This window comes from Cydia pomonella, chromosome 17 (assembly GCF_033807575.1).
Source record: "Cydia pomonella isolate Wapato2018A chromosome 17, ilCydPomo1, whole genome shotgun sequence".
NCBI lineage: Eukaryota > Metazoa > Arthropoda > Insecta > Lepidoptera > Tortricidae > Cydia > Cydia pomonella.
The window spans coordinates 1,932,518-1,950,334 of record NC_084719.1 but is presented as its reverse complement, the minus strand read 5'-3'; the positions used below and the strand labels follow the sequence as shown (position 1 = coordinate 1,950,334).

Genomic DNA, 17,817 nt, shown 5'->3' with positions numbered 1-17,817 from the left:
AGGAACACGATGCAAGACTAAAGTCGTTGCTAGACAGATCGCGCGAGGTAGGCATTAAATTTAATAAACAGAAGTGCGAATTTAGAGTACAAAAGATTACTTATCTAGGTCACACGTTTAGTCATGAGGGTATGCGCGTTGATTCTGAGAAGGTTAAGGCTATCGAGAAGATGCCTTCTCCACACGACCGAGCGTCTCTGGAAAGGTTTTTAGGTATGGTGAATTACTTATCGAAATTCATACCTAACTACTCGGAAGTGGCGTCACCTTTACGAGCCCTGTTAAAAAAAGACACGGAATGGTGCTGGGAGCCCGAGCACGAGGCAGCCGCCGGACAGCTGCGGGCATTGGTGAGCGGCGCGCCTGTGCTGGCCCTGTACGCACCGCGCGCTCCAGTGCTGGTCTCGGTAGATGCTAGTCAGCACGCGTTGGGCGCTGTGATCCTTCAAGCGGGTCGGCCCGTTGAGTTTGCCTCTGCCACGCTAACAGATGCACAGACCAGGTATGCACAAATTGAAAAGGAGCTTCTTGCCATTGTCTTCGGACTGGAGCGTTTCCATCAATACGTGTACGCTCATGGTGACGTCACAATCGAAACGGATCACAAACCACTGGAGGCATTGTTTTCAAAACCTTTAGATGCTGTGCCAGCGCGTTTGCAGAGGATGATGCTTCGCATACAGGGTTATGATTTCAAGGTCGTGTATAAGCCAGGTAAATATATGTTTGTCGCAGATACATTGTCTCGAGCGCCCCTCCCGGATAACATCAGTGACAAAGTATCCGAAGAAATAAACGACCAGTCATGTTTCTTATTGGAAAATGTCAGATTCAGTGACGGTAAGTTACGTACTATCAGACAAGTGACTACAGACGATGATGAGTGTCAGTTAATAATTAAATATATACAGTCAGGTTGGCCGCACAGTAAATATGAAGTCAACGAAAAAGTGCGAGGACACTGGTCGTTGCGAAATAGTTTCGAATATGTGGATGGTATAATTTTCAAGGACAATTTAGTTTACATCCCCAAGGCGTTGAGGGCAGAAATGATAAGTCGCGTGCACGACGGACACATGGGCATCGATCGTTGTAAGCGGCACGCGCGTGACGTCATGTTCTGGCCGGGAATGAGTCGAGACGTGGAGCGTCGCGTGCGCCGCTGTGGGGCATGCGCCGCGCGCGCGCCGAGGGCCCAGCGGGAACCCATGCTGCCGCATGACATACCTGATTTACCGTGGATAAAAGTAGGTTCAGATATTTTTCAATATGGCTCTAAATATTTTCTTATACTGGTTGATTACTTTTCTAATTTTATCGAAGTAAGTCAAATCAAAAACATAGGAAGTAGGGCAGTCATAGAAGCCATGAAAGATAAGTTCGCAAGACACGGCATTCCTTGGGTATTAGTTACAGATAACGGACCTGCTTACGCATCCAAAGAGTTCGCGGATTTTAAAAAAGAATGGGAGTTCGATCATATTACGACATCTCCCCATTATGCTCAATCGAACGGTCGTAGCGAAAAAAGCGTGAGAACTATTAAGGACATTCTCATAAAATCTATAAATTCTGGTACTGACTTTTACTTAGGACTTTTAAACTTCCGAACCACACCCCGCGACAATTTAAGTTCGCCATCTCAGTTACTAATGGGACGCACGCTCAATACAAGATTACCGTCTCACGAGAGCAAACTTCGGCCGAGCCGAGATAACAGCCGTGACTACGAGAATATGGTACGTAACCAACAAACTAGTAAGCAACACTACGACCAACGAGCACGTGCGCTGCCGGAACTACAGCCGGGTGACCGGGTGCTGGTGGTGGACAGGCAACGCAGGAGACAAGCCCGTGTCGAGTCTCGAGCAAATCAACCTCGTTCCTACTTCGTGACTGATCGTTCCGACAGGCGGATCAGACGAAACAGGCGCCATTTAATAAAACTTGAGCGATGTTCACCCGTGGATGACAGCAACGTTGCTGACAAATTACCGAGTGACGACGAAGCCTGGTCGAGTGCCGACAGCGACAGCCTGCCGTCGCCTGACGGAGCTGGTGCTGCTCCTTGTCCTGCGCCTAACTCGCAACCACATACGGAAAAATCTCGCGAACCTAGACAGGCGGCGATTAAGGCACGCATTAATATGAAAAACTATATCTAACTCTTAATTTTTCCAGGCCAATGAAAAAGTTACCCTTACAGTTATTGTCAATTAAAATAATTAATTAAGCTCATATAATCCTCATAATAATAATAATTTAAAAAAAAAAGGAGATCATTCTCCTTACTTACCTAAATACTCAATGTTAAGCTACGTTTACGTGCATGCAAATGTGTATTTTACTGAGTTAAGAATGGTTATTTACTTATTTGTAGTACTCGTATGCGTGTGCTTCTGTTGATAGATTAGATTACGTGCATGTTTATCTAAAATAGTAATAATAACTATCGCATTGTCACTGTGTCAACTGGCACAATTACAATATGATCAATAGGTACTACGCGAAGCATCTTGTTTATTACTTAGTTAAGATATATAGTAATAACTGATATATACTTGCAGTAGCACAAATGTATTTATTCGTAACGATTAGGCTGTTACGTCATTAATATATACAATTATTACTCCAATAATTATATCTTTTATATACCAATATAATAGTACTTCAACTTTATACTTATGTAAAGTTAGCTTCTATATCCATTGCAATTATAATAATGTAGCTTAAGCTTATGCTACTTATGTATTTATGACTTATTTTCGTAACGGGAAAGATGTTGTGTGGGTAATCATAAAGATATGTATTAGAGGGTAGAGAAAATAAAGTTCAGTTGTTATCGAATACGCTTTTCATTCACATCAAGTCCTATATATGGACATTTGATCCTCAGGAAAATCAAGATCGTTTGACATTATTTACAAAAAACAGTCAAGTAGCCAATTATTTTGGGTTAAGCTCTAAATACAATGTGTGTCTAAGAAGACATTAATTTTATTAGAAAAGGAAAATACTCTTAAGAGCAAATTGTTATAGTTAGATAAATCATTGAGGACGCTCGAAAATTCAACAAGCCATATATATTTGCTACGTTGGCTTTCCATAAGCATTAGACTTTGTGAAATGACTTACAATAATTGTCAAAGGTAGAAAACCAGGGCCATCTGAAGCAGTTAATTGATAATTTCCAAATGGTTATGATAACATTGCCGCTTTGGCACCGATTAATGATGTTGTCGGCTAATTTTTATTGATTGTTAATAGCGTCTCTCAAGGGTGCAATCTATGACCGCTCATGTTTAATATAAATATAATTATTATGTAGAAAAGATCATGCACACTCGAACATACAATGACATCTAAATGATGTCATTTAGTTATCGTGCATTTTGTTCTTACTTGCCGGTAAATTTAATAGCACGAGCGAGACGCACGATAGCAAAATGACACCATTTTGGTGTCATTGTACGTACGAATTAGTCTGTATAACTAATATTCGGAGCCAAATAATTGCAAGCAGCGGATATTGTACCGTTCATTATTTCTAATCGAGGTAATATGAAAATACTACCTACTTAGATACAGATAATGAATTTTAAATTAGTTCGCGTGGTCGCGATATCATAGTAACAAATGAAATTAAAAATTAAGTTTTTTTTTTAACATAGAAGAAAGGTACGATGGGCAATAAAATAAACTCATTTTATTTTATGACACCTTTTATTTGCGGCATTACAACGTTAAATCGCTACATAATTACCTGTTATAACTAGGTATTCGGTTAAATAACCATCGATTATAAAACGATCACTTACAAATACGTATTACTACCAATATGTACGGCTTGTGAACAATTTGTGTAACTCTTAGAGGAATTTAATTTGTGCCAGGTTGATATATTGAATCCAGACTTGTGTTCTGCACGCCATTTTTTTCTAGAATATTTACCAAACTTTTTTTGAAAAATTAGATAAGTAAATCAATTTTATTAAATAATAAAGCCTATCAATTGAAATACAGTAAAATTGGTTTATCAAAAATGTACGTCAAATAATAAATAATTTTAGTATTTATTTATGCTATTAAAGCAAATAACGTTTACTCTGAACAAAATATATGATCATTTTCCTGCGTAATATACTAGTCAATATGTGACAAAATATTTTTATGTCATCACTCATCAGGCATAAGTGCAGTTTTGTGTAAAATACTTCCTTTAAAATTTATGACTACACATGTCAGGGTATTGGCATAAAGTTATCTACACCGTGTTTTTATTGAATTGCGTTAACTCCGGGGTTTCGGTAAGTACGTTTAAGGAAACTAAATGGCATAGTTAATTTTCAAAAAAAAAAAAATTTTTTTGTTTTTTTTTACTATTTTTATTTTTATAAAAAGTAACTAAATGTTGCATATAGCGATATTATAACACGGGCATTACATTTAACTCAACCAAACAATTGAAAACTGTGATATATCAATGTCATTTCTAACATCGATCGTCCGAGATAGTACGTACGTTAGTAGCACATGTATGAACTCGCACTAAACACTAATCAATAAGTAAACAGGCCCTAAGGCAAGTGTACACGCTCGTAAGGGCCTTATAATATAAAAAAATATGATTGATTATCTCCGAAATGGAGTTAATTAGAATATCGGTGTCTTTGAGAAAGTTACTTAATTAAAGCTCAGGAATGCACCCTCGAAATTAACGCAAATCAAAAAAAACACGGTGTATAAGTGAAATATAGAAACGCTTACCAAGTATCAGAAAAAGGAATAGTTAATACTTATTATATACCCTTATTCTACTAAATTCAGTAACATTATAAGCGATCCTACGAACATTAAATCTAACACAGCCATATTATGGAATATAGACGCTTATTTTAAACCCATTCCCCCAAAAACGTTCGACGAAAGTTATTCATAAAAGTTTTACTATCTAATACAATTTAGCCACTCCGCAAAGTCTGAATTTGAAAAATGAAAACAATGGAAGGAGATTCGAAAAGTTATAGACAAGTAAGATATTAGACCTTAGATATAAGACCTAACTATATTTAAAATATTAAATAACAAAATCAGTAAGAAGACAATCTATTTTCGATCTATTTTCTATGGTATGAGTAAATTTATCTAATTTGTCAATAAAAATTTACTAGACAGCTGTTTAGATTTTAATTGGTACACTCGCTAAGTAGGCAGTGGTTAACTTATTTTGTTTTAACAGCACAGACTCCAGAAAATTAAATCAAAGTTTTCCTGAATATCACTCATTAACGACTAATATCCAATTGAAATTACATTGACAAATACTTCTTATACTTAACTATCGTTTTAGTTCTAGCCATCTAAGCATTGAGCTAAAAGTAACTTATTTCCAACCTCCACGATTTCAATCGGGGTTCATTATACTCGCTGTTGCTTGTATCATTTCTGTATCAAAATGAATTACATTAGCAACACACTTTAAACTTATATTGACTTGAACAATGTTAGCTACATTTTAAATAACAAGTCACAGCCTGGAGAACTTTGGCTTTAATAATTATCACTAACACTACACATGCACGTTATTCTAAAATTATTTGTCGATCATTTGAATAAGTAATAAAATTTTGACACAGTTATCTTTTGAACTAGTAGACATCACGACACTCATCAAAATCATTACTTATTAATGCAAATTAGCTTAATACCTCCTCACATGTTGTTTTAAAACAATGTACACACTAAATATAATTATATTTTGATACTGTAATTTGCTAGCAAAATGTCCCATTCTATTGACTTGTAATTTTGTTTGATGCGTGCAATCTATTCTGTTTGCTTTCTAAACAATTGAAATCTACTGTTTGCTTGTATAGATGCTCAATTACTCACGGTAGGTGAGGAGCTACGGTGAGTAATTATGAGTGTAATAATTTAATAAACATTGAAATAACATTTTTATTAAATATGCAAAAAAGTTTAAAAATTTCGTGGCCTGAGTAGAGATCTGAAACCACGGCCTTTTTTTTACTGGGGCTAGTCTCTCATTAACTTTTCGGGCTTCAGAAAAATAAGTTTCAGCCAGACACTACCCGAAACAAGGCAGACATGAAAACGCAAAAGTATTAAAGAAATAACTCCCGGAAGGTATTCTTTTGTACTAATCGTGTTTAAGAATCACCACTATCCACCGGCAAGAACTGCTGCTGGGCGACCGACGAAAGAATCATGTCGATGGGTTTGGTGTCGTCGTAGAGTGACGGGGCTTCGCAGAGAATGGCAAAAGTGCCGACGATGGAGGCAATGGTGAAGATCCAGAGGAACAGACGGTCGAGGACCATGGCCACGAAGCCCCAATCCTGGTCTTCCTGTAGGCGAAATGTAACATGAAATATGTTGAGCCAAGATACACTTGTTCTAGAAATATACTATTAAAATGCCTACTTCCTCGTTTGATTTTGGTGTTGTCCAGTCGGAATACATATTTTTGTAGCATGAATGAAAATATAGGCGATCTACACATTTTCTGTTAGTTAACAATAAGGCATTAAGGAGGAAAGAGGCAGAAAATATTGCATAATTGATATCATAACTAAACTGAAAAACCTCATAGCAATACCAAAATGCTAAAAAACATCAACAGTTTAGGTTTTTAAATGTTCTGCTAAATTATTGGTAGTCAAACACCACAAAAAAAAAATATTAAACTTGGTATTACGAAGTTATTCCTAGTAAAAAACATATTTTTTGTGTATCTACACTAATTACATTGATCAAATCCTGTCACTACATATCGTGCTGTATAAACATAAACGTTGTGTATCGTATATGGCTTTTTCGAGTTCGAAGGAATAACTTCTTGCATGGGGCCACGTCGCTCAGCAAGTCATCGTGGCTTGATATCACGGAGGGGAGGCCGCTGAACTTCAGGACATGATGATGTTTAGTGGAAAACCAAACAACAGTAAACTACAATAAACTAACCGCATTGAACTCGTCCTGTCGCTGCATGTGGTGTTGAATAAACATAACGTTGTGTATGGCCTTCTCGAGCTCGAACGGGTACTTCTTGCGCGGGGCCACGTCGCTCAGCGAGTCGTCGAGGCCTGACATCACGGAGGGGAGGCCGTTGTAGCCAGCGCCAAGGCTCCCCAGAGCACCGACGAGGCCGCTGAACCTATGGACGTAATAATAATACATAGTTGATTAACTGTGAGGCTATAGGCCTTAGAACATGTAACTTTAGAGATAGGCTGTATTGAATAGCGAATAGGTAAGGTTGCTTGGTGCTCTCAGACTAAATAAAGCAACAGTCTGTTCAAGGTGGCATATAAATGATGTAAAGTTAATCAGAAATAGGTGGATATAGGTACCTGTCTAAAGTTACCCAGTACGTCCACTAGGAAAATAATAATAAAAGGAGTAATAAATACACCATAGTCTCATGCTTAAATGCCGGTGTCTTTAGGAAATGTACTGGTTGAAAGAAGTTTTAGCAGTGATTTTCATGTAAACAACTAAAAGTTTCGTTTTATTTATTTATTGAGATGACAGCATTGACAACGGGCTATGAATAAAACTAATAGTAAACGAACATTTTATTCCTTGGAAAGAGTTTTATTCCTTTTATTTCATTTATTTATTTGTGTTATTTTTTTGTAATTTTGGCCTATCACAGTAACTTAATTACCTGTTAGTAGCAGTAGTCGAGTGCAATCCATTACATCCTCCAGGCAAATGATGTCTCAACGAATCCGGGCTCGAAGCGTTAGAGTTTGTCTGCTCCGCCGCCGCCAACGCATCCTTAAACTTATTCTTCTTCAAGCTCCTCCCTGCGATCTTCTGCGCAGCCAAATCCCTCAACAAATCTTTAGGCACACGCATTAATAGTAATCTTGGTAACTTCGTTATGAAGAACTTTCTTACCCAAGGAGCCATTTTGTGAGTACTAGGCTTCCGATAATGCACATTCAGTATAACTATAGTTATAACCACTGACAATCCTACGAGCAACATGGTAAACAGCAAGTATTTCCCAAGTAACGGCAAAGCTAAGGATGTCGACGGGATGATTTCAGAAATCAGTAAAAAGAACATGGTTTGTGAGAGCAGGATGGAGATGCTGAGAGCTATCTTCTCTCCAGAGTCGGCGGGGAGGTAGAACACAAGGACGGAGAGATAGGAAATGCCGACGCACGGAACGATGAGGTTGACGGTGTAGAATAAGGTCTTGCGGCGGAGCGTGATGTTGAAGAAGATGTCTGGAACAAAATAAGATACATGAGCTACAGAAGAGATACCTAATATGTTGGAGCACATAGCACTTGCAAAACAAACAATAATCAGAGTCATTTCCTTATACATCATAATACCAATGAGGATGGTATTTGTGTTCAACGATTTATATGGCGATGAATTCATTGCCCGTCTACTCTTACAGACACTTAGAAGTTCAGGGTCCACATGCGGGTTTCCGACCCTTTAAAAACTTTGTAAATACAGGATGGGGTGTGAGAAACAAAGTTCACTCGGAGCATGAGAAACCTTAAAAGAAAATTTTTTCTACGTAATTATTTTTAAGTTTTATTTAGTTTTTAATGATATCTTTAACCTTTTCGACGCCGTGTCAAACACAAAAGCTGTCACTCGGATTTTACAGATGTTGATCTGTGATCTGTGACGGATTAACCCGTCTTCAGCGTTGGACCCACGGTGTGGATATTATTGATAACTTTAACTATTTATTTTCCCAAGTGTTTCTCTTGCTTCATTCTCTTACCCCACCTAACCTACAAAGTACCTACTCCTTGAAGATCTCATACTGTAGCCCCTTGAGATAAATGATCGCAGTCCAAGTTTCGTTGATCGTGATTAAAGACATGCCTTTGCGGACAAATTGTCCTTCGCTGAGGTATTTACGTATGTACACATGTGTAGAGCCATAGAGTACATTCTGTAGATTCCACATTATGAAGAACTGACTATTGGTCGCTACTTTGTTTGAATATGCCAAACGGATTCCGAGATACAAGACTAGATTAGACTGATTTATAGGTAAACTTTCACGATTTTTACACGTTATAGAAACGGAACTTAATCGCGTATTAAGTTTTAAATTTATCTTCGGTGTTAATATGCGATTAAGTCTGTTTCTATAATTTAATAAGATAAGCTTACATCTGTGGATAACTTATATAGGTGGAAAAAGTCATTATGGTAAGTAAATATTAAAGATTGTATGAAATACAACACACACAGAAATTGGTAAGTAAACACTTATCTTAATGCGCATATCAATTGAAACCCGGACGCATATCGCTGGAAACCAGTATTGAATTTTATTGGGAGCGTGCACGACTGTCACGCAACCTAGTGTCCGCAAGTCTAGGGGAAAACGTCAATTCACTAAATCTTATAAAACTACTCCAAAACTAAAAACTACTGAACGGATTTTCATACGACTTTCATCTATCAATAGAGTGATTCTTGAGGAAGGCTTAAGTATATAACTTGTTAAGGTTTTGTGTAAATTGTTTGAAATATAACGATGTTTTCGGAAAAAATCACGCTGGCTAGGAGCTTTAATCGAAAACGCTGCCTAATCCGTTTGAGCTATAACAACACAATGTATGGTGGGGTTGTTTCTCATTCATAGGTCTACAAAAAAGTCCGCGATGTTAAATGTCTATCTTTTAAGGATAACTTACTATATCCATTCTTAACTTCTAGAAAAAGATCACGTAATATGTGGCATTTGCAAAGCTATTTACATGAATACATTATTAACAATTATCAAAATAAATACGTTAGTTATATTAAGCATTTCATACAGATTACAATGGTCCTTTACACCATACAATTTAAAAGAATATTTCAGGAGTAATCGTAAATCAAAGTTTCATTTCGAGCCATATAATTGTACGAAGTGTTAAAGACGCTATCCGCAGTTAGTTCAAATTTTTACCACCTTATGCGCTGGGATCGCTTTACTTACCCCCACCATGCACTTCGCACGGTCCCAATAAACCATCTCTGTGTTTTCCAACCTTATTCACAACAAAACGAAAAATTATTTTTCGTAGCCCTCTACTGTTGTTTTACAAAGGTTTAGCAACCTTCTTATAAAGCTTGGCCTGGGCCAAATGGAGGAAAATATTGCACCATCTGGAATGAGGCGATCTGCTGGTAGCCGCTATTAGGGCCGCTATCACACGGCGCCGAACGCGCGCGTGTTATTTATGGCGTTCCGTAATCTCGCTTTATATGTTTTGTACTCCACGTTTAAGTGTCTGAGGTTACAATTTACGTTAATGTTATTTGAAATTACGCGGTTTGCGCGCATTTGAGTTTTTGTAAGTATTTATTTAGTATTCGATGTTCAAGTTCACTAATTTATTTTGCTAAACAGATTTCATCATTTAATGCATAAGGAACCGTTCAAATTCAGACTGCACAAGCATTACTGCGGCAGTATTGCGGCACAAATATTGTTATAAATATCAATGTTGATGCTCTTTTTAGGGTTCCGTACCCAAAGTACCATACTAAAACTCCGCTGTCCGTCCGTCCGTCCGCCCGTCTGTCCGTCTGTCCGTCTGTCCGTCTGTCCGTCTGTCCGTCTGTCCGTCTGTCCGTCTGTCCGTCTGTCCGTCTGTCACCAGGGTGTATCTCATGAACAGTGATAGTTATACAGTTGAAATGTTCACAGATGGTGTATTTCTGTTTCCGCTATAACAAAAGACAGTAAAAAACAGAATAAAATAAATATTTAAGGGGCTCCCATACAGCAAACGTGATTTCGGCAGAAATTGGACTAATCTCAGATCAGAATAAAACGTCATGAAGATCAGCGCATGCATCAACGATGAGTCGCTAGCAATCCCAGAGCCCAACTCTATAAAAAATTATATTTTTAACTATCGCACTATGACCTACCAATATGTAAATACCAAATAATTGAGCCCGTCATCTTTTTCAAGGCAATATTCGCCATTGCCGGTATTAATGATTGTTAGGGCCGTTCACTAAAACTTTTTTAGCGATATTTGTATCGCTGAAAAAGTTTTAGTGAACGCTCGATTGCATCGCATCGACCGGCAGTATTTAAATAAACTTACTATGTCGCCCCCGACACCGCTACTGTACGCTGTTATAGATCACTGCAAAAAGTATGTAAAGGGTATTACAGTGTGAGACGTGTTCAAGATTACATAACACCGTGTGACACGCGGCCTCGAGATCACATATAAATCGTGGCTCGAGCCGCTCTCGACTCGAGCGCAATTTGACTCGGAGGCCGATTCTGAGTTAAGAATTAAATCAGATATATAATTTGTTATCAGGCAATTAAAGCTCGTAGTTATGTAGATATGTACCATACAGACTAAACACACTTGATAATAATATTCTTAGAAACTAAAAATTATTGTGGCGGTACAATAGTTTTTTGCTGTGTCAAAAAAACTCTGCTTTTTGTCAGCTATCGTTGATCAGTGCTTATGATAAAATTCGTATCAAAAAAGCCGATTAAGACGATATATATCGCACCTGCATGTTTCGGCCACGGCAGACGATGTGTGGTATTTCGAGGGTCTTGTGAGAATCTGCCGAATGACTATAACAGGTGTTATAACAGGTGTTATAGTCATTCGGCAGATTCTCACAAGACCCTCGAAATACCACACACCCTTCGGCCAAAAGTCTGCGTTCGCGATGGTATCCAGCAGCGGCCGCGGCAAGCCTCCCATTAACGAGATGAAGTGTTTCCAGCCAACACTCTTAGCTTGTAACGGGTTTTCTGGCGGACATATTCACATCGTCTGCCGTGGCCGAAACATGCAGGTGCGATATATATCGTCTTAATCGGCTTTTTTGATACGAACTTTATCGTAAGCACTGATCAACGTTAGCTGACAAAAAGCGTCTAGAAGTCATCTCTTTGGACCCGGGTATGTCCTTATATTACGTCCAAAAGAGAGGTATGGGCACTATGAATGTCATTTCGCTTAATGTGGTAGGGCACAGCATAGCGGATGTCATTCCAGATCTCGAGTAGAACTAGGGAAGTACCTCCACCTTATAGAAAACCACAGCCAAATAACACTAGACCAAACTCATAGTGTTGTGTTCCTGCCGGTGATGAAAGTTGCCAGAGCTCAACCAGGTTGAGGGGTATTAGGGTCGATAAGGCGCATGTTTCCTCTGGAGTTGCAGGCGTCCATAGGCTACAGTAACCGCTTACCACCAGGTAGGCCGTATGCTTGTTTTCCACCGACTTAGCATTAAAAAAACTCATAAAACATTTCGCTCGCACTTATTGGTACGCATGATAATAAAAAGACTCAAGGTCGTATCAAAATGCGATAAAAATCATATTAAACGTTTATACCAGAATCGACCCCTCGAGCCGTGCCCTAATGCGACGATATGCGTAATTGATACTTAAATGCGAATTACGTTTATCTGCAGATACGTGGCGGAACGGGGTATGTTCTAAAACGAATTTGTAACGTTGAAATTGCGATTGTGGTTGGTTATGTTTGTCGAAGGAAGATTTATTGCTCGATGTGGGTTAATCTATCGGTATTTTTTTGTTGAGTTTATTTAATTTTATTGATTTAAGTTATTATTAACGTGAGGATAAAACATCAGCATGTTTTTTTATGTGATAGTCAGCAAACTAGCAGACGGGCTGCCTTATGGGAAGCCCTCATCGTCACCCATGGACAAAATTAACATCACAGGAGCCACCTACCCTAAATTTAATACCCGCTTCGTGACGAATCCGATATTGTAGCGCAAAGGAAATAACTCAGGAGGCAACTCATTCCATATTATGCACGTTCTAGGAGGGAACAAGCGTAATGCCCGCTTATTCTTTTTGTGCCATGTATCTTTGAAGTGAGGATGAGCTTTGCTCCTTTAGCGGGAGGTGCGGCGATAGAAACGAGTTGTTGCCGCCACTGTATCTGTCAATTTCCGTCAAATAATATAAAGATTCAATTCAGCTTTTAACATCTTTATTACTTACTAGTTCTCGAAAGTATATCTGGAACTAATCGTTCTTCAGTGTTAATCATTGAACTATTATTTATTTTGTTTATTTATTTTAACATGAATAAGAAATAAAAGTAAAATATATAAACACATTATAAAAAACCTAGCCTAGGGGCGCCAGCTGCGGGACAGGGCCCAAGCTGCCAGTGGTCAGGGCTGCAGAGTGAGGAACAGATGGTCTAGGTGTTGGTCGAGACTCCTCTATGAGATCGATCGCTGACACGACTACGAGTATCGGAATAATGATCGTCGCGTCAATATCCCACTGGCGGTTATCTCGTGAGCCAAGTCTAGGTACTTGCTGGACTTATCCTTCTCGGTTTTCACGAGTTTCTTATAATGGGGGATGGTGGTATATCAGCAGCAGCATGATGTCAGGCTTATTGGCAACAATAGTCCTGTCAGTGATGATAGATCGATCCCATTATTCCCAATAGAGTGTGGCACGACCATTTTCGAGAACTGGCGCAGGTGAGTACTTGTAGTACAGCACTTCGCAGTCCACAAGGCCGTATAGGAGAGCAAGCTGCTGGTGAATAATTCTGGCTACGAGATTTTGTCTGTGCAAGTAATGAGCCTGATATAATATGCCTGAGTGACGTATAGAATCGGCACAGAGAACAATTATTTTGCGGCATGAGTTGTTGTCGGCCGACAACAAACTATGGAAACGGAGATTGAATCTCGCGACCTAAAGGCGTAAGTACTATGAATTTCATGGCGGTTATAACGTTTTGGTCGCATGGTAATGATAACACAATGGTGATAAGATGTTTTTTGTAGTTATCTGCGTGTGCAATAGAGTAAATGATGAGTCACGCTAAAACGATCCGGGTATGGGCCGAGGCGTCTGAAAATTCATTTTTTAGGGTTCCGTACCCAAAGGGTCAAACGGGACCCTATTACTGAAACTCCGCTGTCCGTCCGTCCGTTTGTCCGTGCGTCCGTCTGTCCGTCCGTCCGTCTGTTACCAGGCTGTATCTCATGAACTGTGATAGGCCAGTTGAAATTTCTACAGATTATGTATTTTTGTTGCCGCTATAACAACAAATACTAAAAACATAATAAAATAAATATTTCTTTCCAATCTCGATTCTCATCCAATCACTAAAGTTAAGCAACGTCGGGCGGGATCAGTACTTGGATGGGTGACCGTTTTTATAGATAATGGTACGGAACACTTCCTGTGCGAGTCCGACTCGCAATTGGCCGATTTTCTATAGAAAGCATCAAGTGATCACTCCTGTCATAGAAAACAAGGTGTTGGACGCCTCGACACAGACCTGGACCGTTCTCCTCGACTCATTCTTAATAGTGTCTTGTCCAGGTACTAACCACGTTTTTACTCATAAACTGATACCCGTGTATCCTCATTTAATAGTGTGAAGCTCGGAATACTTAATGCATATATGTCTGAAGCAAGTGGATGTTTGATCAAGGGCAGGGAGCCCGGGCGAACGTCAGAGCAGGTTTTCATAGAGTAGTCTATCTTTAAGCAAAACCCAACATTATGTATGTCATCATCATCACAGGCCTTTGCGTCTATTGCAGACGATTTAAGCATTGCTGTTTAGACAACGGGTTTGGCTGTGGAGGCCGATGCGTGAGCGGCACGACCTCCCACATTTTTGGCAGAGAATGCTCATGCCACCTGAGGTTCCAGTCCCGATTTGCTTTCTGCGACACCTTCTGCTATCTAACGTATTACACCAGGCTTGGTCGCATAGCCTTCTTCCCTCCACAACACGCTTGCGCCATCCATGTATGTGTGTATTGATTAGGTTATTCCAAATAACAGTGTCGAAGTGTAAATAGGTTTTTATATAATTAATATTTTTATACATATTGTCTATGCTTACTTGACACCTTGTATGTATATTTCTTTTATTTTTAGTTGTCATTAAAATGTAGGCTGGAATCTAATAATCTAGCGGGTTGTTTCGTTCTGCTCTCCAAAGCTATCCTTAAATTAATGTCCACAATTCCCGGAAAAACAGTATATCAAACTTAAATCTATGAAACGCAATTGTATAAAATGTAGTACATCTACAGGCTAAAGCTATTTCATTAATTAAACTTAAAACTATGTAAGCGAAAAAGTCACGTTATGCACTCAGTTTTTCAACCAATGACATAATTCCTTTGATTTTTTAAAATCTCATACGCCTAATCATTCAGACTTTTTTTTATATTTCCTTAGTATCCGTATGAAATAGACTATAGGGCAATTTAACCTGAGATTTGCATCAAGAGGGGGCCTGAAGCCAGGCAGAAGGGAACAAAATATATGACGCGCCGCGTGAAACTTGCGATGGAAGATTGGACAGATACTATGGAAATATATTCCTTTTTTAAATTCTGCTCGTTAGGTCCCTCAACAATATCACTAGCTATTTTATACTAATAATTTACTGCAATCGTTTGCAGCGTAAAACAACAAATGAAAATTAGACATTGTTTCGTGTTTTTTTTTTCAATGAAGCCAACTTTAACCTTTTAACTTGATGAATGAAAGGACTGATTTTTTTATTGATTGATTGAAGGAAGTTATGCTACTATCATTCTCTCTACTGCGTTTTCGCCTTTTATTTGTTTGTCTCATGCACGAACAGAATGCTTACACTTTGAGCGTTCGAGCGACGTTTCTCCATTTTAATTAACCTAACTTCTGTACAGTCGAGAGTCGAGTTCACAAACATCTTTACAATACAAACCAGTGTTCCGAAAATATATTTAGACACCTCTAAGACGCTGACAATAAGGACGTGTAAATAAATATTTGGAACGTACCCCATTTCATTACGATATGACTTTAAAACTGACAAACGCTTCCGTTAAATGTATTTGTCTTGGTCTGGGATGCATGCTCGTGTGTAATTAAACGTATGTTAATTAAAATTTGTTTTTGTGTATTCGAAAATGACGTGAGAATTGGGAATTAATTTGCTGAATTTGCTTATGTATGGTTTTTGTAGGTTTGCGTTTTGTTGATATAAGTAGCGATTGCATTGTTTTTTTCGTTTTCATTAGTTTATTCATCATTGAAATTCTATTCGATTTGGTAATAGCGTTTCAAGATTAATTTTCCATTTACTGCACACTACCACATTAGTTTACTGTATAATAAGCTATCAATATTACACATTAAACAATTTAAATGAGCAAAAAACAAAGGAATTAATCACGAGGCTAAACTATCAAGATGGCGTTCGAATCGGAAATCCAAAAATGATATATCGTCAACCAAAACCGTCACTTTTGACATTCGGCCCGTTTCGAAGAATGATTAAGACACGTTTAAGATCTTGGAAATATCTTTAAAAGATCGATAACTAAACGACTTATCAAAATTGACGTTTATTTCGATTCCGCTGTGATCCTAATAAGATCTATCAACGATATTACTAACGTCCAAGTGACATTGTTTGCCCGAATCGAGCTGCTTCTGTCAATTATACGACATACAAACGATATCTAAATGAAATCTATACAAGAATTTATCGTTTTCGTATTTCATTCTTCGAATCGGGCCGATTTACAGACCAGATTCAGCTCTAATTCTTAACCTATTATTAAAAACAGAATACGCCTGTTAGTGATCGACTATTTTGTAAGCGAAACGAACACCCCGCCTAATCTAGCCCTAAACCGTTTGTAATTACCCGCGTATCCAAGGCTATTCAACCGTATTCTCTAACTAATACAGACCAAATTGCCTAGTCATTTAGTTTTGGGATGGTAAGCGGTTAGAATTGTCCTTCGACGGGAAATGGCGATGTTATTGGGATATGGATCGGTGTTAGTGAACTTAAGGAATTCGTATTGAGGGTAAATGTACTTCAGAAAGGGGAGCTGAAAGTCATTGTGCAATGACAAATGGTTACAATAGAAATCGGCGTGTAATTAAAAGGTTTTTTTTTTCTATTCAACCTTATCAAAACAAATATTAAGGTGATATCTGAAACTGATACCTGAGAGTTTCTTTTTTTGCCACATTGTATGTGATCTTTTTTGTCACGTTTGTGTTATTTCTAGTCAGGATCGCGAGCCCTTTTCATCCTTATAGGAGAAAAAACGTGTCCCAAAATTTCCATACATTTTTCACACTTTCTTTTTCTGGGACATTTACATATTTACATACCATTAGGATCGAAAGAGCTAGTGATTTTGAGTAGAAAAAATACAAAATGTATGAAACAATACAATATTAATGAAAGTGCCTTTTGTTAAAAGAATCGCTCACCTCATTGGTACGAGCCAGGGTTTGAACCCGCGACCTCCGGATTGCAAGTCAAACGCTCTCACCACTAGGCCACCAGCGCTTCATTCACTTTTATAATAATAATAATTATTAAATAACTTTAAAAGTTGCCAGCCGCCCGTTACCGCCGCGCCGTACCTCCGAAAGCCTAATTTAATAAACAAAATGATTTACGCGCACATTAACACATCCTGCGCTCCTAATGACTGTTTTTATTCTGCGCCCATTCATTGTTACGGCCCTCGTGGGCGTTCAACTTATCGGCGCACCTGGAGGCTTATTCTGATTGTAATAACAAGATATAAATTTGATGATATGTTGTGCGCGTGCCGCGACCGCTGCAGGGGACCATCGAATGCGCCGACTTCTGGCCGAAGGGTGTCGTGTTTCGGAGGTTCCGGGGCAAACTGCCGAATCCGACACAAGAGCAGCCGATTCAACGGAGCCACGCCGTTTTGTCGCCTAAATAGTGTTTAGATGTAATTTAGACTAATTGCTAT

The 17,817-nt window shown here is 38.6% G+C and overlaps 1 protein-coding gene across 1 annotated transcript in view; it reads right to left on the bottom strand.

Moving 5' to 3' along the window:
- Positions 1-3,704: 3,704 nt before the first annotated feature.
- Positions 3,705-17,817, bottom strand: part of LOC133526928 (acetylcholine receptor subunit alpha-like 2) — a 51,449-nt gene continuing 37,336 nt past the window's right edge. The window contains exons 6-8 of the mRNA XM_061863788.1: positions 7,691-8,261; positions 6,985-7,177; positions 3,705-6,368 (exon numbers count right to left, since the gene is read on the bottom strand). Of these exons, the coding sequence (XP_061719772.1) occupies positions 6,171-6,368; positions 6,985-7,177; positions 7,691-8,261 (962 nt within the window). The 3' untranslated portion in view covers positions 3,705-6,170. The remainder of the gene's footprint in view (positions 6,369-6,984; positions 7,178-7,690; positions 8,262-17,817) is intronic.